Source organism: Lepisosteus oculatus, chromosome 3 (genome assembly GCF_040954835.1).
Source record: "Lepisosteus oculatus isolate fLepOcu1 chromosome 3, fLepOcu1.hap2, whole genome shotgun sequence".
In the NCBI taxonomy this organism is placed as follows: domain Eukaryota; kingdom Metazoa; phylum Chordata; class Actinopteri; order Semionotiformes; family Lepisosteidae; genus Lepisosteus; species Lepisosteus oculatus.
The window spans coordinates 12,372,858-12,399,738 of NC_090698.1; the positions used below are offsets into that span (position 1 = coordinate 12,372,858).

The window sequence follows — 26,881 nt, forward strand, 5'->3', positions numbered from 1 at the left end:
AAGACAAGGCGCTATATAGCGGGAAGGACAGCTGATGCATGCCAACCTCACGGAGCTCGCGAGATCTCGCGATGTAGCAGCCATTGGAAGGCATTGGAAAAGATCTCGCGAGCTTAGTAGCTGGTCACTGTTCCCGCCCACCGGTTTTGTGGCGCGAGACGGGCTCCACCTCAGCGCTTCTCTGTGAACGCTCGCGGACAGGCAGGTGGGTCGACGGCAGCATCCTAGTTTATATGACCTGACAGATCAAAACGTTTTTCTATCGCTTTTATGTTGTAACCCTCTTCGCTTCTGTTTTAATAGCAGGCGCTAAACGTCGGGGTCGCTCAGACGTTTTTGAAATCGCTGCCGATATATACCCATTTTTTGGTACTTTCGGTGAAGAACCAAATAGTTGTAAGTTTTCCGTTTTTAGACTGGCTGATTAAAGACCTTAACGTAATTTGAAAAGTTGATGACGATTGAACTGACAACACCTACGAGTTGCTTTCGGCCTGTTGCTTTGGTCGTTTATCCATTTAAGTAATTTACATTTATATTATATTTATATTTATATAAAAGTATATAAGTAATAGAAGAGCAGCGCCTTTTCCGATTGAATGTTTTTTTTAATACTGAAAGCAAAGCCTCCTGCAATTACTCTTATTTTGTCAGGCCAGAGAGACGCGTTCTCTACAGCCTTTTGATGTGTGTGTTGGAGAACCGAAGGGGTGATTGTCAGGTCCTAAGGCGTTGCGACGCGTTTACTGTTTTTTAACCAGCACTGTGAAATGAGATCGCGTCGGAAGTGGTGAATACCTGTAACTAGCGTAAAACAGTACGGGCAAACCAAAAAAAGAGAGGTGGGTCCACGAAATTACGGATGGTGGTGGGCGCAGAGGTAGAACATATTTTCGCTCGGGGTGATGGCGGCCTGTGGGGAGCGCAGAAGCATGACGGGATATCTGCTGCACGGTGAAGCGTCTGCAACGGCGCATGCGCTCTTTGGGCTGTTCGGCGACGCTCCTCATAGTAGTAGTATTTTTTATTGCTCGATTTAACTTTTAAGGACATTGTTCTTATTCTGAATAAAGGCAAAGAGGTTTGTGTACAGTTAAATAGCCATATCACCCTGCAACTCACAACTGGCAACCCACTGAAGCTAAGCAGGTGTGAGCCTGGTCAGTACCTGGATGGGAGACCTCCTGGGAACAACTAAGGTTGCTGCTGGAAGAGGTGTTAGTGGGGCCAGCAGGGGACGCTCACCCTGCGGTCCATGTGGGTCCTAATGCCCCAGTATAGCGATGGGGACACTATACTGTAAACAGGCGCCGTCCTTCAGATGAGATGTAAAACCGAGGTCCTGACTCGAGGCATTTCCCAGTCCCAGGGCATTTCTCGAAAAGTGTAGGGGTGTTACCCCGACGTCCTGGCCAAATTTCCCATTGGCCCTTACCAATTATGGCCTCCTAATAATCTCCATCTATGAATTGGCTTCATTACTCTGCTCTCCTCCCTACTGATAGCTGGTGTGTGGGGAGCGTTCTGGCGCACTTTGGCTGCCGTCGCATCATCCAGGTGGGGCTACACCTTGGTGGTGGTGGAGGGGAGTCCTCATTACCTGTAAAGCGCTTTGAGTGGAGTGTCCAGAAAAGCGCTATATAAGTGTAAGCAAGCCATTAATTAATTAAATGTCATTCTCGTGTTGCCAAAATGCTGCAGATGAAAATGCAGAGAGCGTGAAACTTCTGAGTGCTTCGAGGAATTTTCCAATTTAAATCTGAAATGACCCTCGGAGAACTGGTTCACAGAAATCTCTGCATACAATTTAATCTGATCCTTAATGTAATCTTTGTATTGTCAATAAGGGTCTTAATGATTTGTTCTGTTTTGTTCATTTGATGTCTTTGTATTGTCATGTTTGTACATGCCCTTGATTTTTGTATATTTTGTATAATTAATTTACATCTTTGTTCGAACCTGGGCTGGCACAATGCCCTACTGTGCATCTGTGTCACTTTTTTAGATTATAAAAGTAATTTCATGTATGTTCCCTGGTTTCTGAAAAGACAACTTGTGGGGCTGGAGACCTGCAGGTTAAGCTGGTCATTACAAGTCACTGCCACCCCTGACTCCTGCTGTGGTGTTACGTTCTATTATTTTGATTTTTGTTGTGTGCTGTTACACATTGCATATTTTTGCAGTGTTTGTTGTTTTGCTTTCCATTGGTTATTTTTTGTATAATATAGATAGATACTTTATTGATCCTGTGAGGGAAATTGCAGAATATACCGATTGTGTAAATCTAGCAACCTGGAGGGGAGGCTGCTTTGATCAGTGAAGTAAATCTGCAGTTTGATGGCAAAGAGCTGGAATGAGACTCATTAGATGATGAGGCCTGAGGTTTGCTCAAGAGCCTGATTTAGAAAACCAAGGCGGTGTCTCATGGCGCTATAAAAGTAAATTAGTGGTCATTGTGTTTTGGAAGTGCAGTCTGCTGTGGAAGTATTTAAGTACTGAACAGGCAGAATGGGTTTGGTCTGCTTGTCTCTCTAGCCCAACAGGTTAAAATTCGCTGACGTTGGAGACGGCCACGGTGGGGGAGGATCTTGACTCTGCCACTCACATCTTGCTTCTCCATGGACCAATCAAAGACTATGGAACCCACCTCCAGTCCCCGCCCACATGCTAGAGGTCCCGCCTCTTCTAACAAGAATCAGCCAGGATCGAAGGCGCAGCAGATCAAGGATGTCTTTGACAGGTGACAAATACCAGTTTTGTTTTTGCTGTGTGTGATGACACAGGGCTGTTGCACTTCCCTCATCATGGGATGACCTCCGGTCTCATTGACTTGCTTGTTTTGACCTCTCTTTGGATATACAGTGACAAAAAAAAACATTTGTATTTCTGTTTTGCTTATTATTGTTCATAAGCGTTGCTTATTTCATTGATGTCTAGGTTATTTGTGTTCATGATTTCCCTGTTGGGCTCCTGCTGGGCTATCCTTGTATGTTCCTCCAGTCTGTCGGGTTACAGACCCCGACTCGCCTGTGGTTTAAATGGAAGCTCGACTGTCAGGAGGCGCAGGGGTGGAGCCTAGGGTATTTAACCTGGGATTCCTAGTGCAGAAGCTCACTCTGTGTATCCTTGTCAGTGTGCTGGTACACACCTTGGTTCATATTAGGACCCTACCTTTTAACTGTTAGTGGGAAATCCCCTGGAGAAACTGCTTTTTAACTTAGAATATTCTGTCTTTTTTTCTTCTGTAAATATTTTTCTTACACAAGAGCACAAGTATACAAGCACTACTGTTCTACTACGGTTCTGGCGTTCAACAGCGAGGGGCTTTTTGGTCTGATAACTCAAGACACTGCAGGTCTGGTGTTTCGCACTAATGTGCGCCCACGTGTGTGGTGGTGTGTGTTCTCTCTTCCTCCCCTAGTGTCGAGGAATGGAGCGAGCCCTCCGACTCTGGCAGCGACTTTGAGCCCCCGGCAAAACGCAGGTCGAGGAAGAGAACGGCGCACTCTGAGCCTGCGAGGTCGCCCGTCGCGAGACAGGCGGACAGGGAGACGGTGGGTGTTAGTGGCCCGTGTGAGACGCAGCCTGTGACATGGCAGAGCTCTGGTTCTGCTCCACTGACGGGTCACCGCTCTTTCTCTGGGGTCTCTCTCAGACTCATTATACTGTAGAGGAGAAGGGGTTTATTCTGTAACACAGAGGCCCCCTTTTAGATACGACTGAGAGAGTGGTATCTGTCTGTTCTCTAAAACGTCTCCTTCAATCACAATAAATTCAATAAATTGCATTTGGAGAAGCATGCATATTCGGACCTATTAAAGTAAACATTTTGGTCCTTTATACAGATTACCATTAAGGTGACAACAATGCCTTACTTTGCTGAACTGTCTGGTTATTTTGTGAACACACCAGGTGTCTGTACAGCATCTTTTATTCTACAGCACAAAAAAATATCCTACACATGGAAATCTACAATACCATTAACACAATTAGACAACTTTCCCACCAATTACATTTCTAGTAGCCTCTCAATTTATTCATACCTGTGCTGTAATTAAACTTGGCATGAACGCTTTAGTTTATATTTGAGTATACATGGTTAGATCAAAATCGTGTATGTTAAATTGAAATAAGTATTTTCTACAGTCATGCTGTCAATATATTTGGTTTTCCTGTTATCATACTTTCATGACATTCTTTCCATATTTTCATAACAATATTGACCATATTTTTGTTTGGAAATGTTAAAAAAACTTTGATGTACAACTCGGGCTGGGTGATATACTAAGAATTTACTGATACCGATGTTGAGAATCTCTCCCCGACCTAATTTTGCTTATGTTGGTTCTACATAGCGAAGGACATGGTCCCCATAGCTACAGTGGAACATAGTGGTTTCAAAAGACTCGCTCAAGCCCTTGACAAAAGATATGTTGTGCCCTCGAGAAAATATTTTTCTCAAACTGCGGCAACTTACATTTACAAAAAAAATTGCTGTGAAAAGATAGCTGCTGAGCTATAATCAGTCATGCTCAAATAAATGTTCATTAAAAGTTATTCTGTTTGTGTTTCCATGAATTATTTGTAAGGCATTGAGATGAGATGAGGTGTGTGCAGCTTTAATAGTTTTTGTGTCCGCATTTGACATATCGACTCCAGCACACACGTACACACACACGCACGTACACACACACCCGTACACACAGAAACACCGGAGAGCCCTGCAGACTCCAGCACACACACACCTGTACACACAGAAACACCGGAGAGCCCTGCAAACTCCAGCACACACACACCTGTACACACAGAAACACCGGAGAGCCCTGCAGACTCCAACACACACACACACAGAAACACCAGAGAGCCCTGCAGACTCCGGCACACACACACCCGTACACACAGAAACACCAGAGAGCCCTGCAGACTCCAACACACACCCGTACACACAGAAACACCGGAGAGCCCTGCAGACTCCAGCACACACACACCCGTACACACAGAAACACCGGAGAGCCCTGCAGACTCCAGCACACACACACCCGTACACACAGAAACACCGGAGAGCCCTGCAGACTCCAGCACACACACACCTGTACACACAGAAACACCGGAGAGCCCTGCAGACTCCAGCACACACACACCTGTACACACAGAAACACCGGAGAGCCCTGCAGACTCCAACACACACACACACAGAAACACCAGAGAGCCCTGCAGACTCCGGCACACACACACCCGTACACACAGAAACACCGGAGAGCCCTGCAGACTCCAGCACACACACACCCGTACACACAGAAACACCGGAGAGCCCTGCAGACTCCAACACACACACACACAGAAACACCAGAGAGCCCTGCAGACTCCAACACACACCCGTACACACAGAAACACCGGAGAGCCCTGCAGACTCCAGCACACACACACCCGTACACACAGAAACACCGGAGAGCCCTGCAGACTCCAGCACACACACACCCGTACACACAGAAACACCGGAGAGCCCTGCAGACTCCAGCACACACACACCTGTACACACAGAAACACCGGAGAGCCCTGCAGACTCCAACACACACACACCCGTACACACAGAAACACCAGAGAGCCCTGCAGACTCCGGCACACACACACCTGTACACACAGAAACACCGGAGAGCCCTGCAGACTCCAGCACACACACACCTGTACACACAGAAACACCAGAGAGCCCTGCAGACTCCGGCACACACACACCTGTACACACAGAAACACCGGAGAGCCCTGCAGACTCCAGCACACACACACCTGTACACACAGAAACACCGGAGAGCCCTGCAGACTCCAACACACACACACAGAAACACCAGAGAGCCCTGCAGACTCCGGCACACACACACCCGTACACACACACACCTGTACACACAGAAACACCGGAGAGCCCTGCAGACTCCAGCACACACCCGTACACACAGAAACACCGGAGAGCCCTGCAGACTCCAACACACACCCGTACACACACACACCTGTACACACAGAAACACCGGAGAGCCCTGCAGACTCCAGCACACACCCATACACACAGAAACACCAGAGAGCCCTGCAGACTCCAACACACACCCGTACACACAGAAACACCGGAGAGCCCTGCAGACTCCAGCACACACACACCCGTACACACAGAAACACCGGAGAGCCCTGCAGACTCCAGCACACACACACCCGTACACACAGAAACACCGGAGAGCCCTGCAGACTCCAGCACACACACACCCGTACACACAGAAACACCGGAGAGCCCTGCAGACTCCAGCACACACACACCCGTACACACAGAAACACCGGAGAGCCCTGCAGACTCCAGCACACACACACACATGTACACACAGAAACACCGGAGAGCCCTGCAGACTCCAGCACACACGCACACACGTACACACAGAAACACCGGAGAGCCCTGCAGACTCCAGCACACACACACGTACACACAGAAACACCGGAGAGCCCTGCAGACTCCAGCACACACACACCCGTACACACAGAAACACCGGAGAGCCCTGCAGACTCCAGCACACACACACCCGTACACACAGAAACACCGGAGAGCCCTGCAGACTCCAGCACACACACACGTACACACAGAAACACCGGAGAGCCCTGCAGACTCCAGCACACACACACCCGTACACACAGAAACACCGGAGAGCCCTGCAGACTCCAGCACACACACACACATGTACACACAGAAACACCGGAGAGCCCTGCAGACTCCAGCACACACGCACACACGTACACACAGAAACACCGGAGAGCCCTGCAGACTCCAGCACACACACACGTACACACAGAAACACCGGAGAGCCCTGCAGACTCCAGCACACACACACGTACACACAGAAACACCGGAGAGCCCTGCAGACTCCAGCACACACACACGTACACACAGAAACACCGGAGAGCCCTGAAGACTCCAGCACACACACACGTACACACAGAAACACCGGAGAGCCCTGCAGACTCCAGCACACACACACACACCAGAGAGCCCTGCAGACTCCAACACACACAGAAACACCAGAGAGCCCTGCAGACTCCAGCACACACACACGTAGACACACAGAAACACCGGAGAGCCTTGCAGACTCCAGCACACACACGTACACACAGAAACACCAGAGAGCCCTGCAGACTCCAGCACACACACACCCGTACACACAGAAACACCAGAGAGCCCTGCAGACTCCGGCACACACACACCCGTACACACAGAAACACCGGAGAGCCCTGCAGACTCCGGCACACACACACGTACACACAGAAACACCAGAGAGCCCTGCAGACTCCGGCACACACACACACACGTAGACACACAGAAACACCAGAGAGCCCTGCAGACTCCGGCACACACACACGTAGACACACAGAAACACCAGAGAGCCCTGCAGACTCCGGCACACACACACGTAGACACACAGAAACACCGGAGAGCCCTGCAGACTCCAGCACACACACACACGTACACACAGAAACACCGGAGAGCCCTGCAGACTCCAGCACACACACACACGTACACACAGGAACACCGGAGAGCCCTGCATGCAGACACAGGCCACTTTACTTGAAACTGAGGCTTTTGCCCTGACTCTCTTGCCACTGTTGGACTTCTTTCCTCTCTTCTCTTCTAGGTGCACAAAAGAGCCCAGCGCAACACAGCTCAGGCTCACAGGACACCCCCTCGTGCTAGTGAAACCAGGTCACAGCAGGTCACTGCTGCACACCTGTATGAGGCCGTCAGGGGGGGCAGGACCGCCATGAGGGTGAGGCAGCACCCTTCCTCCCCCATCTCAAGGGTTCAGACACTCTGAAACGTGATTGATTCAGGACGTGGTGGGGAGGGTGTCTCTCGTGGGAGCGCAGAAAAATATAAATACAACTTTACAGCTGCTTAAGTGAATTGAGGCAGATTACCGGGTTATCAGACAATTTACTGCCCTCCAACCCTAATATTTCACAACATCTTGGAGCTCTGCCAAGACTGGGCCAGCCCGGCTAGGACCAGTGGACGCTTATGGGATAGGGTAAATATGTCAGGAGATCAAAAGATTCTGCCAAAAGGGACTGGGACAATTTAGATCCTCTGGGATCACCTTAATTAATTGATCTTTACTGTTTATTGAGGTTTCAGCATCTCAGCCGTACCGTTGTAAATGTACTTCTAGTGTTAAAAGATCTTTTATGTCATCTTTATCTGCAAAACTTAATTTTGTTGTTGTGCTGAATTTTAACTCCAGATCATTGTGTGCTTTCCAGAGTCTGATTGATGACTTCCTGGAGGGTTACAAGCAGGACAAGGAGGCGGAGCTCCTGGAACTCATTAACTTCATTGTGATGTGCAGCGGATGCAAAGGTCAGAGGGCATGAGGAGGTGTGGACTGGACTGGTGCCCTGCCCCAAATGAGCTCTCCAGTGGACACAGAAACCCAGGCTCCCCACTGGCACTGGCTGCCAGCACACAGAAGTCTAGAAATGATGGAATCAGCCATTTCCAATTGAATTTTATTTGTCATTGCCATTTTGAAATTAAGCCATTTGTTTTGCTTAGTCTTTTAATAATAATAATAATAATAATTGCTTACACTTATATAGCGCTTCTGGACACTCCACTCAAAGCGCTTTACAGGTAATGGGGACTCCCCTCCACCACCACCAATGTGCAGCATCCACCTGGATGATGCGACGGCAGCCATAGTGCGCCAGAACGCTCACCACACATCAGCTATCAGTGGGGAGGAGAGCAGAGTAATGTAGCCAATTCATAGAGGGGGATTATTGGGAGGCCATGATTAGTAAGGGCCAATTGGAAATTTGGCCAGGACACCGGGGTACACCCCTACTCTTTTCGAGAAGCGCCCTGGGATTTTTAATGACCACAGAGAGTCAGGACCTCGGTTTTACGTCTCATCCGAAGGACGGCGCCTGTTTACAGTATAGTGTCCCCATCACTATACTGGGGCATTAGGACCCACATGGACCACAGGGTGAGCGCCCCCTGCTGGCCCCACTAACACCTCTTCTTTTACTGTACATTTTCAGTACCGTACACCTGAAAACACAGCAAGGTAGTCATTAACCTCTTCATGAAATTCACAACAGGGTTTCAGAGCTGTATCTGTACCCTAAGGTTTTAACTTTAACTGTGATCAAAAAACATATTAAATTATTTAACAGAGTATTGCACATGCAAGTGATCTCCAATATCCTCTTAATCCAGCCATTACATTTTTCACAGCTGTGAAACTTGTATTAAAAAACTAAATGCCATTAAAATGCTGTCAGACAAAAGCTGGTTGGTTGAATGTTCGTGTGGTTTCACGGCGGCACTGGTTAATCTCTGTTCTTCCGTCATTCTCAACTTCATTTGTAGCGCTTACCTGTCGCAAACTTCTATCACGAATTTCTGCCCGTTCCTCATCAGGATCTGCAGTCTCACCTTGCAGAATTCCTCCTCACCATTGGTAGCCAATTTGAAGAATGCTGTTGACCCCCCTAGCACGTTTTATCTGGCACACCCCTGTGCTCTCGGCTTACTCATTTGAAACACTGGTCTCACAGTAGACACTCACAGGGAGCCGCCAGCAGGCTAGTGTCTCAGGAGAAGGGTGACGGGCTGAGATCTGGCGGACCTGCCGGACTGACGTCAATGTTTGCTGCTTTCAGGAGTGGTGAGCAGGAAGATGTTCGCCAACATGCAGAACGCCCAGATCATCAGTAGACTGACCCGCGAGTTTGACGAGGTGAGGAGTCCGAGTGACCTGGCTTGTGTTACTTCAGTGTTCTTGCATAATCCGCCAGGTTTATGCTAAAAATATTAAGTCTGGCTTGGGTAGACCTAGTCAGGATTTTCAAGCCAATTACATGATGCCATGTGTTCTCAAGGTTCTACTTGTGTTTTTAGTATAAAACGCAGCGTTATTCACCAGGCACTTCTTTACACAAAGAAAAGGTGATGGGGGGGCTGGAAACCCTGGGTTATTTCAAGAGAACAAGTAAAGGTTAATTCCGTGCTGAAACGGAGATAAACAATTTGGCTGTGGAGTCTTCTTCAGGTTTGTCAGAAGGCTCCACAGCCAAAATGTTTTTTTTCTCTCTTTTCTGCATGCAATAAACATTTACTTGTTCTTATGCAGCCTACGCATGCTGGCGCAGCTACCTACTTTAATTATTTCAAGAGATCCTAGGATCATGACAGGAGGCACTTACTTGCATAGAGGGTGGTGGGAGTGTGGAACAAGCTGCCCAGAAATGTGGTTGAAGTCGTCGTTTCTAATGTGATAGAGAGGCAGAATGGCAGTCTCTCATGTGTGAACGATCTCATGTTCTTACTGCTGTGCCTCAGTTGCAGGTAATTTTAAGAGGCTGCAACTGTTGCTTGGGTTAATGTGTTTTTAAAGCCGCTCATACAGTATGTCCCAGTATTTCCCTCTGGAATGCTTCGTTTCCTTGGTCCGTGCTGAGGCCGTCAAAAAGATGTGTGCAGTTAAGTGGTGCGTCCAGCAATTTCTCCGCGACTGCTCTGTTCCCTGGCAGGACTCGGGCAGCTACCCCCTGTGCTCCCCGGGGGTGCAGTGGAAGAAGTTCCGTGTAAACCTGTGCGAGTTCTTCAGCATGCTGGTGCATCGCTGCCAGAACAGCCTGCTGTATGACGAGACCTTGTTCAGCTCTCTGATCGCGCTGCTCACAGGCATGTCCGACTCCCAGGTGCGTGCCTTCCGGCACACCAGCACACTGATAGGTGAGAGCGCCGGGGGAGGGCCAGTGCAATCCATCTCGGGGACGAACCGTGCTGAAAGGACAAGTCTGTGTGGATTTCTTAAACCACATCAGGCGGAAAGCAGGGAGCAGCTGTTACTTTATGCTCCTCGCCTGTAGTTTGTGAAACCGGAGATGGGTTACGCTGCTGTGATTTCTTCCGTGTGAGCTGGTGTGGTGTGGGTGTGTGCTATGGGATCGGGGCACTCATTGTCCTGCTGTCAGTAGCTGAGCAGTGCCAGACCCAAGACCACACTTCCTGCTGCCCCATCGGCGATGGTTTACTGCTTCATTCATTCATTCAGAAGGTTCATTTGCTATAAAATTGAGACTCCACTTAATCAAATCTTTTAGAAATCCTAAAAACCTTAGTTTTGCGCAAAGACACTTCTACACTAAAAATGTTCGCGTCCTTTTGCTTCACTCTGGTATGTTTGTCTAACGTGTGTAATTGCACTTTTTGTTAGTATTTATCTGTACTTCTTTAGTATTGTATCTGTTACTCTTTTCCAGAAAAGTAATGCTGCGTTCTTGTTTACACTGTATTGTGTGTCACAAGTGGAAATGAGCTTATCCACGTGTTAACTAATGTTGCTGAAGAGATGTTCATGTCTGTGTGCCTGCACTTGTGTTCCAGTGCTCCTGTGTGTCTGTGCTGCGGTGCAGCTGTGCTCCTGTGAGCATGTGTGCTTCAGTGGGCCTGGGTTTCACGGTCTGAAGCTGTCCTGGCAGACCCAGCTGGTGGCCTGAGCTCGTGCTGTGCTTGTTTTGGCCAGTGCTGAAGCTGATGACTGCCCTGGTGGAGGTGTCTCTTGGTGTGGGGTATCAGAGGGAGACGTGCCAGCGGCTGTATGAGGCCGAACTGGGAAAGGAGCTACAGCGTCAGGCCCCTGCCAAACTGGAGGAGCTGCGTGATAAACTCGCCGAGGTACCAGCACAGTACACTCTGCACCACACTCACTGAGATACTCCACGCTCTCCGAGAGACTGACGCTGAGCTCACTACTGAGGGGCTGGCACTGCGGCACCAGTGCGGTGTGCACAGAGGTAGTGTGACCTGACACCCTAACACGCAAAAATACAAGTTCTGGAATATATTGTACAAAAACAGTCTGAGGTAATGCTGTACGCAACACATTGTTTCATATTTGAAACATGAAATGAGCAGAAAATAATTGATTTCTTATTCTTGTTTGTGGGTTTGCAGCTACAGGAACAGCAGGAAGAGATGAACAGCATGATAAATTCCATCTTCAAAGGCGTCTTTGTGCATCGATACCGGTGAGCCCAGGGCAGCACTGAGTGGGGTAACAGTGGTGCTGGGCTGTGGGATTCCCATAGTTGATGTCTCATAGGAAAGGTCACAAACAAGAGGAGGCTTTTGCTTTATCTAGCTTGTGTGATAGTTAATAAATTACCCCAGGATCTCATCCAGCTGTTTTCCTGAAGAAAACCAAGGTATCAGCTTCATGAACATGGCTGTGAAGTTTGTTCTAGACTTCCTCCAGAAAAGTCCGGTTCTTGGTTTTAAGTGTACTTTCTGTAGTTTCCCCTTGTGTCCTTTAGTTCTTGTTTCAGTTCTTTCTAATGCAAGACATGTAGACATTGTACTTTGCTCAATTCCTGTTGCTTGACAGTCTTCCGAACAGTCTGCTCTGGTGTGTTGTAAATATTCTTCTTGTTAGGGTGGATTAGTGTTCAGTAAAGTGTGCATCTATCTGAAAAGGGAGTCTGGTTGATGTGGTAAAGTGACATCCATGTGAACCACATTATTTGAGTTGAAGGGTTAGTGCAAATTGCAGTGTTTGCATAGGACAGGGGTGGAATAGATCAAGGGCATGAGAAGCGGCCGTCTGGAGCCGTCTGCAGAGAGGTGAGAGTGTGTTCGATTGGGTGTGAGCAGGCACCGGGGCCCAGGGAGAGGTGGTGCTGTCAGGCTGCGAGAGCACTCGCTCTCTTTTCTGAGGGGATTTGCTCGATCGAAGTGCTCTTTGTGCTGCCTGCTCTCAGGCACCTTCATGCCATGTGTGCCACCTCATGCAGGCCCCCTCGCAGCTACTGTACACTGGGTGGTTATGTAGATTCCTCAGTGCCCCCGGCCAGCCAGCGTGGGGATGTTGTAATGCACTAGTAGGAGCTCGCTGAATGCTGCGTTCAGTTGTAATGGCATACTATGCTGTTTTGTAAAAGAACTATACAAAAAGAATGATTCCTTGTTTTAGGGATCGCCACATGCAGACAGGTTAAAGGAACTGAAACTCTTCAGTCTAAGTCAATCTTAGGAAATCTAATTCAAGTATATAAGATCCTACATGGTATAGCTGTCAACCCAGAGAATGTTATAACTCGCCATTGGAAATTAAAGGGCATGCATTGAGCAAAGAGAAAAAGAATTGTGTGTAACTGGAAGTCTTTCCTGCCAGGAGTTTGAAGCCCTAATTCTGGGCTTCTTCTAAAAACTGCAGAGCAAAACTTGATTCAGCTACTAAACTACCGAACAAGTAAGATGGGCTTAGTAGCCTCCTCTTTGCAGCGTTATGCTTTTATTTTAAGTTTGCTTTTATCACTAATGTTCAGTGAAAAGAGTGGGGGAAAAATGCCTGATGGGAGAATTTTCACCCTAGGTGCATGCCTAGGTGTGCGTGTATGTGCGTACACACAGATAGCGTTGTGCCTGCGACCAGATCTGAGATCAGATCATGATCAAAAGGAGTACAGAGGACAGGTGAGGAGGAGAAGTCATGGTGAAAATGTGAAAATCACAGAAGTATTTATTGTGATTCTGCTTTCACCCCATGTCAACAAACACACACAGGTTTGCACTTGTGTGTATTTGTTGACATGCCACAGGGTCATGAGCGAAGTGTCGCGTTTTAGCTCTGCATGTCTGTGTTGTGCACAGGGACATACTTCCCGAGATTAGAGCCCTGTGTATGGAGGAGATTGGGCTGTGGATGAAAATTCACAGCGAGAGCTTCCTGAACGATGGATACCTGAAATACCTCGGCTGGACCCTGCACGACAAGGTACGTCCCTACAGCAGCTCTGAGAAGGCAGATGAAAGTTGAATGAATACATAACAACCCTTCAGACACTTCATCGCTGCGGTTAATGACAAGGCCTTGCAGCCTCGTTCTGAGTCTTGTGTTTGTCTTCGTAGCAAGGTGCTGTGAGGCTGAAGTGCCTGAAGGCGCTGCAGGGTCTGTACAGCGAGAAGGACTTCATTGGCAGGCTGGAACTCTTCACTAACAGGTTCAAGGTCAGCCTGTTACCAGAGTGGAAACTTGAGTGTGTCCTTCTGCATCTGTAAGAGTGGACTCCGTCTCTCTGTGCCTCTGTGGCAGTGTGTCCCGTCTCTCTGTGGCTCTGTGGCAGTGTGACCCTATGGCAGTGTGTCTTTCTGTTGACAGCGCTGTGCTGTTTCTGTCAACAGGAGCGGATATTGTCCATGGTGCTGGACAAGGAGGTGGAAGCTGCAGTGGAGGCTGTGCATCTGCTGGTTCTCATCCAACAGTGAGTGTCTGCACCGCAGAGTGAAGGGTGTACAAACTACTGTAGGAGGGCTTGACCTCATTACGTTTAAAAACAAGTCATTCAAAATACCCTTACTAGTCTGACAGCACAGGGACTCTTTTTTGTGAAAGAAGGGATGACAAATGTAAAAAAGAGCAAGGGTCCAAACAGCAAGAATTGTTGCATTTAATCAAGTGACATTTAAAACCAGGAAGTTGTGGTTTCCAGTACAGGGAGCCTCAGTTTCCTGGCTTTAAATGTCACCTGGCATATTGTCTTCCACCAACTAATCAGGTGACTGAGGACAGAAGGCAATTCCACAATCGTGTGGGGAATGTGGTTCTGACAAGACTTTATCTTGTCTAAACCCACTGCCCTCTGTTCATTCTCGGTTCTTAAGCCCTGTGCTTCTAGGATGTTTTCCCTCTCTTTGACCGTCACCCGGGACCCGGGACAACATTTCTTTCATGTACAGTATAGCAAAACCTTGTGTAATTGTGACTTGAGCAGAGAGTTTATTCCTTGTCCGGTCTGTGTCCTGTACAGAAACACCGAGGATGTGCTGACACAAGAGGACTGTGATAATGTTTACCTCCTGGTCTTCAGCTCTCACAGAGGCCTGGCCTCAGCTGCTGGGACCTTCCTCTACAACAGGTCACACTTATCTCTCTCTCTCACACTGTCTGTCTCTCAGATTCACCTCCCCAATGCTACCCTGTCTTTTTCATTTCATTCGTCGCCAGGGTGGGATTAGATTCATCTTGGCTCTGAACAGTGTGCCGTCTTGCTGTGCTCTCGCAGGCTGTGCAGCAAGGTGGAGGGAGACAGCGAGAGGATGGAGGTGGACAATCGCAGAATGGCCATCATCAAACTGCTGCTCTCCTTCTACATCCAGACTGAGGTATCTGTGCCTTTCCTGCCCTTCTGCTATACTGTTGTGAGCGTGCCCCTGTTCACTGCTTCCCTAGATCTGGTCGCATGCGGCCTCAGTGTCTTTGCCCAAGCCCCTTTCCTGAGTGCCTCTCCTCTGTCTTAGCTCCACGAGCACGGCGCCTACCTGGTGGACAGCCTGTGGGACAGTGCTAGCGCAGAGCTGAAGGACTGGCAGACCATGACTGAACTGCTGCTGGGGAGGCCGGGAGAAGAGGAGGGTGAGAAGGAGAGGTTCTGGGCTGAGCTGGGTCTAGAGGAAGAAGTGCCTTCTCCATGCAGTGCACACAGTGGCCTCTGTGCAGTGCACTGAAACAAGTGGTTTGTCTCGCCTTTGTCCAGGGCTGGGGGACCACAGTATTAACAGGACCGCAATACTGATGGGACCAGGGTTGGGACCCCTGTAATAACTGTACCAGGGCTCCCCTGTACTGACTTAGGAGTTTAAATACTGTAACATCTTGAAGGCCTTGGTGTTAGCAGGCAGGGGTATTCATTTCCTGTCCCTTGACCTGTGTTGTGTCTTCACCTGCAGGTCTGGGAGATGAGGAGGAAAGTGCCCTGATTGAACTGATGGTGTGTGCAGTTAAACAGGCAGCAGAGGGCCAGCCTCCCATTGGCAGAGTATCTGGCAAGAGGGTGAGCGAGAGTGAGAGGGGGGGAGGGAGTGAGCAGGAGAGGGAGAGAAGGAGCGAAGCCAAGGGAGGGTGAGAAAGGGATTTGGCGTGATGCCTGAGAGCAGTGGAGGGTGAGAGGAAATGAAACACAGAATGACAGGGGAGGTGAGCAGCAGAGAGGACAGAAGACAATGCTGTGTGCTGCTGTGCAAACCCTTAGAAAAGGTCAGTGAGAACCTGGATGTAGAGAGAAATGACGCTGAGCAGGGTGAGCACAGAGGGCAAAGGGCCGTGGCAGAAAAGGACTGAGTGGGTTGGGACTGAATGACATGATGAAAGGGAGAAATAAGGTAATTGGAATAAAAATCCTGTAAAGGAAAACATACTACTACAGAATCCTCTGCTGGAACATACGGATTGAGAATGACACCAGGTGTAGTATTCTCTGCCCTCTCTTCCCTTCACTGTTTCCTCGGATACACGAGCACTACCACTAGTTTTTCCCTCTCGCTCTCTGTGTCCATCTGTAACCCTCTCGTGTGCTGTGCAGCTCACAGTCTCTCTCTCCCAGGTCCAGACTGCAAAGGAAAAGAAAACACGGGCCCAGGACCGGATACGGCTGACAGGCCATTTCATCATAGTGCTTCCACAGCTCCTGGCCAAGGTCTGTGACTCTCAGTCCCACTGTCTGGAGGACAGCAGCAAGGAATCAGCTGGCCAGAGGCCATCTGACAATGAGCAGCCCCTTTATAAACAGCGATGCTAAAATCTTAAATTGTGTTAGGTTTAAATAGACACTTTAAAAAGGAGCTACAAAGTAGTGTGACTCATATATAGGATTTAGGAGTTTCCATTTGTTTTCTGTTAGGTTTCTGATAGTGTACCTCACGTGTGACTCTTGCACCATTTGGAAGCTGTGCTTTTTGTGGAATGGCAGATGGGTTGAAATGCTGTATTTCATTACCTTGTAAAATGTTTTGAGTTCTTGTGTGTTCGCGTCTCAGTACTCCGCAGACGTGGAGAAGGTGACCTGCCTGCTGCAGACTCCTCTGCACTTTAACATGGACATCTACTGCACTGGCCGGCTGGAGAAGGTGAAACACCGTTCTCTTGTCTTCACATGCCCATCCCCTAGAAATCTAGCAGATCTTGCCAGTTCATTACTTTCTCTGTCTCCATCTTTCAGCACTGTTTTTCCTGTCCTGTCTCCCTTCCACGCCTTCTGTTCACTCTTCTATCCCTCTGCTCTTCAGCCCTGATCTGCTCCCTTCATGCCTGTGTCCCTACCCATCCTCCCTCTGCCTGTGTCAAGACTTGTTCTGGGCTCCCCTCATCTCTCTTAGTACCTGGAGCTGCTCCTGGATCAGGTCAGCATGATCGCGGAGAAACACACGAATGATGGTGTGCTGGATGCGTGTGCTCGCGTGTTCTCCGAGCTGTGCAGCGACTGCTACACCTTCGCAGGGCGCAGCAACGTGGCACTCAGCCAGCTGGTGGAGGGGCTAGTGGACCGCTTCACCACGACTGTGGAAGACCTGCTGCAGGTATGAAACCAAAACCACAGGCCCAGCCGGTCAGAGGAGAGATACAGGCGGAGCCGAGCTCCTCGCCACCTGGTCAGATATACAGCAGTAGTGCTAGTAGTGCTAAAGTTTTGTGACACTGAGAATTCAAATTAAAGTGTTCTGTTTCATTTTGTAATGGCTTAATAGCATTTTTAGCCAGTGCAGTTTTGTTAAGATGAATCTGGCTGTTATTGCTTTGTCTTCTTTGTCAGGGCACACTAGATGAAGATGAGCTGTATGGTGCAGTCGCCAATCTGAAGAGGATCGCTGCTCTCTACAAGTCAGTTTGACACACCAGTGTAGCACTGTCAGGTCACACCTAAACCTGGATTAAGTGAACTGCCAAGCCATCTGCTGGCTGCGAGTTAGAATCGCACACAAGAAACCCTTGTGATTTGTGAATAGAGGATGGGTTTAAAGCTGTGCTTAATCCAGGCCTTGGGCTGTCAGAGTTGTCTTGCCTGTTTCAGTGCCCCCTTGTGATGAATGCAGTTGCTGAGCATTTGTGTTTTTGGATTTTGGCCCAGCACTTTTTCTAGCTGTGAAAGCTGGGTTGTTTTGAGGTAGTTTTTTGCCCGTGTGTAAACATGGTAGCTGTCCTTGACTGCACACGCTGATGACTTGTGGAGTGTACTGCTACAGCTGGGTTTCTGTCGCTCTGTGTGTCTACACTACAGCGCCAAGGACCTGACACGCTGGGAGCTGTTCGACCCCTGTTACCAGATTCTGAATCACGGTGTGCAGAGTGGACACACTATGATGGAGGTAAAGACACTTGTACGCGTTGCTCCACTCCCAGCTGACGTGTTGAATGTTACATGGGGCACGTTGCAGTTCCTGCTCTACAGACACCCAAGCTACCAACACACAGGAGGTGAGGCGCACAGAGACACGCTCCAACCACACAAAGACGACAGCTGACCTGGAGGCAGAACAGAGCATCGTTATGTGGCTTAACTTTATTTTAAAAGCGGAAAAGTATTTTTTTTTCCTCATCTCCATCATGGTATGCTGGGAATGGCGGTGGATCACGGGAGCGTGCTGTGTTTCAGGTCATGGTGCCTGCGCTGAAGAGCGCCTTTCTCCACGTGATGTGGGAGCTGGTCAGGGTTGTGAACTCCCAGCCCAGTAAGGTAGGAGACCAGGACTGTGGGATGTCGGATCCGGTGCCTCGCACACGCGTCTTACACTTACACTTCAGATTGTTTGAACTGGCTTTGCAAAAAGCACTAGGTTTCCATCACAGAGAGCTCCTGACCATCTCTTCTCCGACAGGCACAGCTGAGCCAGTTAAAGCAACACACGAAGGGTCTGATTGCCGTGTTTCAGAGCTGCCTGTCGATGATCAAGAAAGAAATCAGAGATCAGGTACAGTTAGGACCTGATCTGAGTCTTCTCTTTCATTCTGTCTTGTCCATGTCTCTATCCTCCCTCTGACTGGCTGTCGTTTTTGTGTTCTGTGAGACTGACCACATCCGTTTCTCTGTCAAATGACCAGGCATTTCTCCTGCTGTGCGACTTCCTCATAATCCTCAGTCCTAAATTGGCCAAAGGCCGGGATGACCTGCAGACAGTGGTCTTCCTGCCCCCAGACGCTCTCCGCCTGGAGATGGCCAGCTTTGTCATGGACTACGTGTTTGTGGAGGAGGAAGTGGATGGTGAGAAGGGGGAAGGTGGAAAAGGCTGTGTGAGGCAGGAGGCCATAACTAGAGTGTGAAAGGCGTGTCAGGCTCCCGAGTGGCTCAACTATTAAAGACAGATTCTGAGGGCAGGTCGAGCTCCCTGGCCCTGGCTCCCATTTAGCGCGGGCTTAGGCCTGAGATGCGACTTGTAGATGTGACCAGGATTCCCTAAGTGGAGGCACAGAGTGAACAGGGCGACTCTGCCTGGGCTCGCTTGGGTTCTGGCAGGTTAGAAAATTGTCACTTCCTGGGTACCTGGAGATGCAGCCATCTAGAATTTGCGTTAAGTTTCACACCAATGGAGAGCACACTACAGTATATATACTGTGTGGCGTGCTGCTCAGTGACTTGTAATGCTTTAGGTGTTGCTGAAACAACTTCATTTAATTCCTAGTCTAATAATCATATTTATTGAAAATACAAATGTTTTATATGTTACATAAAAATACGTAGCCGAGTTACTGTTTTAAAGTGTAGTGTGGCTGTTAAGTTTTTTTCCGCTGAAAAGGGGTTTACATACAATGAGTGGAGCCTGGATTTATTAGATTGAAAACTCTCACATTAGCCCACTGTGTACAGTATGATACTTTGAAGAACAGTACTGTAGCATTCATGTACTGGAAGCCACCTTCTTCAAGTCCACTTAATATAGCATCATAATTAAAAAGATTTTTGTAGCTGAAAATAAAATTAATAACATTTTGGACTTATTAACAATATTACTTTCTGAATATAAATATAATGTAGTGGTAGCTAAAAAAATGTTATATAGAATAACTACTATGAAATAAGTGTACATTTTGATAAAGATATGCAGTTAGCAAGAACAGCTATGATATAGTGTATGAAAATATATGTGCTTGCCACAGAAGCAAAAATAACATGTTACACGTGATCTAAAGAAACAATACAGTGGGAACAAAACAGTATTCCACTTTCTTCATAAACATTGTGTACATCGAGTTCTTTAACTCAGTCTGTTGTTATTTAGGGAAAGTTTGACTCGTTTTAAATTTCTTATGAACACCTGTAAGATTGAAATGAAAAACAATTAATAACATGATTGAACAAACACTGAATCTTATAAAAAGGCTGGGTGGGACCTGCAGGACCCAAGGAAGCAGAACCGTGGATTTCTGGGAGGTGTAGTTTTTGTGGGCCATAGACTTGGCTATCTAGATTTGTGTTGTACATTTTAGTTTTCGAAGCTGTACATTTTACTTTTATTGTGGTTTGAAATGCACTCATCAGTGCTGATTCTTTATATCCCCAAAATGTAAAAATAGCCTTGCAGTTCCCCTTAAATCCTGATGTCTATCTCTCCCAGATAAAGAGGAGGACTTGGAGAAGATGGAGGATCTTCACAGGCGCAGGAACCAGCTGGCAGGATACTGCAAACTGATCGTCTACAACGTGCTGGACCTGAGTGCAGCCACCGATGTCTTCAAGCACTTCGTCAAGGTGTGGGGAGGAGAGCACAGGGGTGGGGAGAGGGGAGGCACCCGCAGAAGAAGAGCCGAGGGCAGAGAAGGAGGCAGTGAAGTTGGAAGGAGGGACCGAAGGGTGGGCAAGGAGTGTGGGCAGGCAGTGGAAGACAGCTGGCATCAAAGCAGACGTGTAGGCCTTCTCCATTCCAAGCTACTCTGTGCTTAGCAACTTGAAGAGTCGGTCCTTCTGGGGAAGGGTCCCCAGTCTGATTCCCCATGCCTATGTAGTCTCTTCCCATGACACAGAGGTCCTGCTAAATAGCAGAGGAGTCATGTGCTGAACAATTATTGCATTCGCTTTTGGCCACTGAAGAACTTAAACAATTAAGTCTCCTTGTGTCATTATCCACCAAGGCTGAACTGATGTCCCCAATGGACTTCTGTTAGCTGACTGTCAGGCAGACTTTGTCAGAAAGGCCAGCTCTATTCCTCCTGCCCAATCCAGCACAGTGAACACTGGGTAAAAGATCTGTCTTATTGTTTTTGTTGTTCTTGCACAGTAAAATGTAAACCAGCAGGAACATTGAAGTCAGAGACATATGAATCCCTTGAGAGCAGAAGAGGGGTTAAAGCAGTGTTATTTTGGTGCTGATTGCAGCAAATACATGCGCTGTTCCAGTTTCTCAATGTGCAAATTTCAGTTTCTCTGTTTGTGTGTCTGCAGTTTTATAAAGACTTTGGGGACATCATCAAAGAGACCCTAAGCAGAGCCAAACTGATCAACCGTGTGCAATGCGCCAAGACTGTTTGTCTGAGCCTTCAACAGGTCTGTGCTCCCTGTCCCAGTGGAAGAATGAGTTTGTTCCACTTGTGTGTCTGCAAGTATGAGCTATGTGTTGGACTTTGTGGAGTCTGCTTCCTGTCTGGCTTGGTCAGTTACTCAGTGACAGTGCGCTTGTGTGTGATCGTCTCTTTCTCCTCTCTCTCTCTCTCCCAGTTGTTCACGGAGCTGGTGCAGGACCATGGGGTGGCGTCAATGAGTGTCAGCCCAGAGTTTGGCGCTATGAGGGACCTGGCTCACCGTCTGGCCATGACCTTTGGCATTGAACTTCATAGTGTCAGAGAGGCCCTGGTCGCCCTGCACAAGTCAGTTTGTGTGTGCTTAGGGTAGTTATGATGCAGGGTGGGAAAAAGAAAAGAACATTAGGCGTCTCGAATAGGGTAGAATAAATTATAAGCCGTTAACTCGTTCACCTACAGCACGGTTAAACACTGCGCTCCTGCTCATTAGGCTACAGCATGGTTAAACACAAAAATCAGTTCTGATCAGGATTACAGGCAAGACAAAACACAACAACTACACTATTCACAGTGGACAAGGACTGTGTTCTTCTGCATAGGTTTTGATTTGCTTGTTGCTGTTTGAGCCGATGAATCATGCAGCTACAATGTGGCATTTGGGATTCAGGTGAGCACATTTCTGAGGCTGTTCCTTTGTATGGTCTCCATGGCTTCTGGTGCGTCTCTGTCTATTGTGCGGCCTTGCAGCGGGTACACACAGGCTGGTCTGTCATTTCCACTGGATAACGTAAGACAAATGACAGACGAGAGGAGGACATTGGGACTGATAAGTCTGTTAAGTTGTTAGGAGTCATTTGAGCTGAGAATCTCATGAAGTCGTTTTTTGAAAGAAGCCAAAGTATCATCTTTGACCACGTGGCTAGATAGTTTGTTTCACTCTCCTGCGTATCTTTTTGTATAGAAGCACCTCTTAGTCTAACTTTTAAATGCACTTCCTTTAGTTTCCACATGTGTCCTCTGGTCTGTGTTTCACTGTTCATTCTGAGAAAATCTGCTGTGAAGTGCCTTTGAGTATTTTGACTTGTCGAGTATGAATTCCCTCAGTCTCCTTTGTTCAAGACTGAAAACGGCATATTAGATTGTTTTCAGCTATGTGTTTCTTCAAATCCGATGATCCAGTATGTTCTGTCTGTTGCAGGGATGGCATCCGGTTTGCCTTTAGGGACTTGGGTGTGGGCGACAGACCTCCCGAGAACCTGCACTTCCTGGAGATTCTGTCCGAGTTCTCTTTCAAACTGATCAAGCAGGACCGGGCTCTACTGTGAGTCAGTGCAGACAGGACATTGCTCACACATCCAGTCCACACACACACGGATGAGGAGATCCTTGACGTACACTCACGTACTGACAGATGCAGGCATCTGCTATGTTAAATGACTACTTTCTCACCCCCTTCTCGCTTTCCCTCTTGGCACCCAGGGCTAACTTTCTGCAGCGCATGACTTCCTCAACCTCCACATCCTCCCGGTTCTGGCCTCCCATGGTCATGTACCAGCGCTCCCTGCAGACTGGGGAGAAGGAGGCTGGCGGCTGGGACAAGCGGTCCTCTGTCAGCAGAACCTCTCCACGCACACCTGCCAGCAGGCCCAGGAGGAAGAGAGCCACTGCGGGTCAGGGGACGGGGGGGAGGTGGAGCCACAGAGGGCTTGCGTTACAGGAGTGCTGTGGGGTACTGATTTACACTGGGTGGGGGCTATTAGCTTTAAAAACATGAATTTATGTTTTCCCTCTCAGCCTCTTCTCCCAGCGTCAAGGAGACCGCATGGCTGGACCAAAGCAGCAGTTTCCACAGCAAACTTCAGACCCCACCCTTAACCTCCACTGTGCTGAAGAAGGCGCCCCAGGCACCATCTGACAGGGAAAGCGAGGTCTACAGGACCCTGCCTGACAGGGACAGAGCCAGTTCGGAGAGGGGTTCAGAGGCAGACTTCACCAACAGGTACAGTGGGCACTCTCCTGGCTGTCCTCAGCTGGTGCAGGGTAAGAGGTTATTTCAACACACCGGGAAAACACTGTCCGTTCTTTAAGAAGGGGGCCTTTCTCATCGGCAGAACTCCGTGTGACTGTTCTGTGCAGTACAACTGCTCCTATAATCTCTATCAGTAACATCTGAACATGCCTTGCCTGCACTGGTGGAGACCTGCTGCTGTGGGCCAGCACAGCTCTCCTCAAACTGTACCTTGTACACATACAAGGGCATCGGACAAAGTGGGGGAGTCAGAGGAATAGGTGGGATGAGTTTCACAGTGAGAGGGGGAGGCGGGAGACCAGAATGAGAGCAGGCCACTCGGCCCCTCTGCCTATTAGTATCTCATCCAGCCATTTCTTGAAAGAGATTGTTTCAGTTTCATTCACATATCTGCACAGCTTGTTTAATACTCCCACCACCCTTTGAGTAAAGACTCAACTCTTGGTCTTGGTTTTAAATAAGGTTTAATCAGCACTGACCGATGTGGGAGGTTTGCTGGGAACTGAAAAGAGTTTGAATTTCACAGGGAGTCCTGAATGAGGCAGAACAATCAAGATCTCCAATAAAACAAACGGGTTAAAAAGCTGCAGCACACAATGCAGACAGGCAGTTTCCTTAAGCTTCTCCCAGCCCTTTGGCTGAGACCTGCGTGTCTCTGATGTGCTGATGTGCCTCTGTCTCTCCTGTCAGCCCGCCTGTGCGCAGTGTGTCCCGGAAACAGGCTGCTTTCCCCACTCCAACCAAAACCAGAGCTCTGCCCAACCCCACGCCCACACCTACCTCCGGCCGCAGCAGAGACCTGGACTCCCAGCTGCACCTGTGAGTGCTGGAGCTGCACTGACAGCTTCCTGTTATTCAGCTGGCAGACTGGCCATGTTAAAGACCTCTGACGGAAGGATTTGCAAGAATAGCTCACAGCTGATTAAAACCCAAGTTGTACATGGCTTGTTTCTGAAAAGCAGTTATACTGAGTCTGTTTATTCCATAGTATTGACATGTAGGCAGAAAAAGCTCATAGTAGAACAGTCTTGAGATCAAGCTGGAATCTGACTTGCAGCAGTTCTAGTCTTGCGCAGTTCAGATCACACTACGCATATCAAGCATGTCACTCAGTACCTCATGTGCTTTCCTGAGTGTCAGTGTCATCTTGTCTCTCCCAGACTCAGTCTGATTGAAGAGGATGAGGATGACAACCAAGAGGAGTTGGAGATTGATGATGATGAGGGGTCAGGGGGCACGTCTCCTCTACACCTGGTCAGCCTCTCCTTTACAGTCCACTTTTCTCTCGTGCCCACCCCTCATGAACAGCCCTGTACCTTGCAGTGTTCCTGGAAAACAAAGCCCCACTGCCCTTCTATAACTTTACCTGTCAGTTTTATCTTTTGGTCAAACATGTTGAAAACACCCTTTCTAACTTAGAGCTTAATTATCTAATCTAATAATATTCACCGCCCTCTCTCCAGCCCTCCACCCGATACCAGCACTCAGGCGGTTTCCTGGAGGACCTGTTTGACTGAGAGCTCCTGGGCGCGAGGGTAAGACATAGTCACACGCTCATTAAAGCCTCCCGTTTCGGATCGCAGCCACGGTGCTTTTCCCACGCAGTGTAGCTCTGCGTTTTCATCCTGCAGCATGCACTCTGCCTGACCAATAAGCTGTGCCACCTTTCCTTGACTCTGCGCTAGCCCAAACCCACTTATATAGCGCTTTTTTGGACACTTCACTCACAGTGCTTTACAGGCAATGGGTGTTCCCCTCCACCATTACTAATGTGGAGTGGGGTGTCCAGAAAAGCGCTATATAAGTGTAAGCAATTATTATTATTATTATTATTATTATTATTATTATTATTATTATTATTAATATGCTGCCGCACCTGGATGATGAGACAGCAGCCATAGTGATCCAGTACAGTATTTTGAATTGAGAAGGGTTAAAAGTTGATTAAAACGTCAAACTCTCCTCTATCTCCTCCTGCCTTGTGCAACTAATAGTTATACATTACTGCATGAAAAATATCAGTCATGATGGTGTTTTCTAGACCTCCTCTTCCTAACCCTTTATGTGTTTAGTGAAAGTAAAGTCCTTGAGTCAAGCGTTAGTTCCTGGTCCAGCTGTGTTGAGGGTGTGTAGTCCTCCACCAAGTAAGGAAGAGAAGTCTAGATTTTTTTAACTGCACTGAAAATATTTGCTTATACTTGTTGGAGCAGCAATCACCAGTCCAGATACCCATCTATTCAGGTAGATGCAGGTTGTCGGCGTCTAGCGAGCGTCTGCGACTGAGGGGCTCGTGCTAGAGTCTGCAGTGTGGCGGCACTACGCAATTCCAAATTGGGTAGATGTGACGCCCGAGGTAGTGTGAAACAGTAAAATTTAGAAAGACTTTGCCTGAAGAGCATAGCTTGACCCTAGGTGCACTCTTGGACTCAACAGCATGCTACTGGCACACAACAGAGCACAACATGTCACTTCAAACACTCTTCAGAAGCTGCTTCACAGCGCATGCGGGTGCAGACCTGGGAGCTGACACACATTGTGTTTCTGCAGCTCCCTGAAGGAGAGGTGTGGCTGAACTGATGGAGCATCCCTGCCCCAGCAACACCAGCTACACTGAAGAACACCCAGTGCAGAGGCCAGGCTGCTCCAGCCAGGCGTGTAATTAGTTCACGGGAAGTCTGAAAAGGTTCTGCAAGAGGAAGATCCCGCGCTCAACGTCAAGAGGCCTCGGGTTCCAGCACATCTGCTTAAGGGCTTCAGAAAGAGTGAAGCACTTAGTTGCGCTTCAAAACAACCGAGACCAGTCTGATCAGTGTAGATTCACTGACAACAGACCAGCTCCAGTGTGCAACTTCCGTAATCACACAGGCCTCCCTTTTCAAGACAAACAGCGGCTAGGGTCTGAATCGGCACCCAGTCCTCGGCCCGGGACTCGAGAGAAGGCCCTTTGTGGTTCTGACGTGGGGGAGAGCACCCTGCTGTGTCAGAGTTGTTGTTCACTGTCGTTGGATTTGTGTTTGTTCCTGTTGGGATTGGAAATCCCTCCCACTGCAGTGTTCTTGGTGATTCGGGGGTGTGCTGTTCACAGTGGGGTGTAAAAAAAGCAGAGCATGGTGTTTTAAAGGGAGGATGTTATTATGCGTCACAGGGGCAAGAGTCACCAGTGGGTTTTGAAGGGATTTTGTTGTTGGAAGTTGGAAATCTCAGGTTCTTGGGTGTTCTTCACAATAAACTGCATTTCTGAGGTAAATCGATTTTGCTGTTGAGTGACTCTGCAGTGTCAGGTGGTTCCAAGCTTTTTAAAGGGGTTTTAAAGGCAGAGCGACAGTTGTGATCTGAACAATCCTGATGCGACATGGGCAAGAGCCCAGCACAGGCGGGTCTCTAGGGAGGAGTGAGCCTCGCCAGTCCAGTCCTTCACCCACTTCTCCAGCTGGAGAAACACTTATTCCACACCAGGAGTGGGTGGGTTCATTCCTCTGCTGAGGAACATCCCTGTGCTCATTATTCAGATAAAGTTTAATTGCTTGTAAAC

General features: G+C 48.4%; 1 protein-coding gene across 3 annotated transcripts; it reads left to right on the forward strand.

The window, feature by feature from the left end:
• LOC102689854 (cohesin subunit SA-1) lies at nucleotides 1-26,600 on the forward strand. 3 transcript variants are annotated; one of them, XM_015340295.2, is made up of 34 exons: nucleotides 1-205; nucleotides 2,536-2,740; nucleotides 3,422-3,554; nucleotides 7,662-7,793; nucleotides 8,287-8,383; nucleotides 9,694-9,770; nucleotides 10,564-10,768; nucleotides 11,562-11,713; nucleotides 11,993-12,066; nucleotides 13,688-13,811; nucleotides 13,946-14,044; nucleotides 14,219-14,298; nucleotides 14,845-14,952; nucleotides 15,100-15,199; nucleotides 15,335-15,449; nucleotides 15,764-15,867; nucleotides 16,417-16,509; nucleotides 16,850-16,939; nucleotides 17,189-17,389; nucleotides 17,623-17,690; nucleotides 18,088-18,175; nucleotides 18,463-18,543; nucleotides 18,686-18,778; nucleotides 18,909-19,068; nucleotides 20,420-20,553; nucleotides 21,244-21,345; nucleotides 21,517-21,665; nucleotides 22,519-22,641; nucleotides 22,800-22,990; nucleotides 23,115-23,319; nucleotides 24,040-24,168; nucleotides 24,510-24,603; nucleotides 24,813-24,884; nucleotides 25,897-26,600. In XM_015340295.2, the coding sequence occupies exons 2-33, from the start codon at nucleotides 2,619-2,621 to the stop codon at nucleotides 24,864-24,866; spliced, it is 3,777 nt and encodes a 1,258-aa protein (XP_015195781.2). In that variant the 5' UTR covers nucleotides 1-205; nucleotides 2,536-2,618; the 3' UTR covers nucleotides 24,867-24,884; nucleotides 25,897-26,600. The 3 variants fall into 3 exon arrangements, with proteins under 3 accessions (XP_015195781.2, XP_015195780.2, XP_069042963.1); XM_015340294.2 differs by lacking the exon at nucleotides 1-205 and adding an exon at nucleotides 218-396; XM_069186862.1 differs by lacking the exon at nucleotides 1-205 and adding an exon at nucleotides 600-1,646.
• The last annotated feature ends 281 nt before the right edge of the window (nucleotides 26,601-26,881 follow it).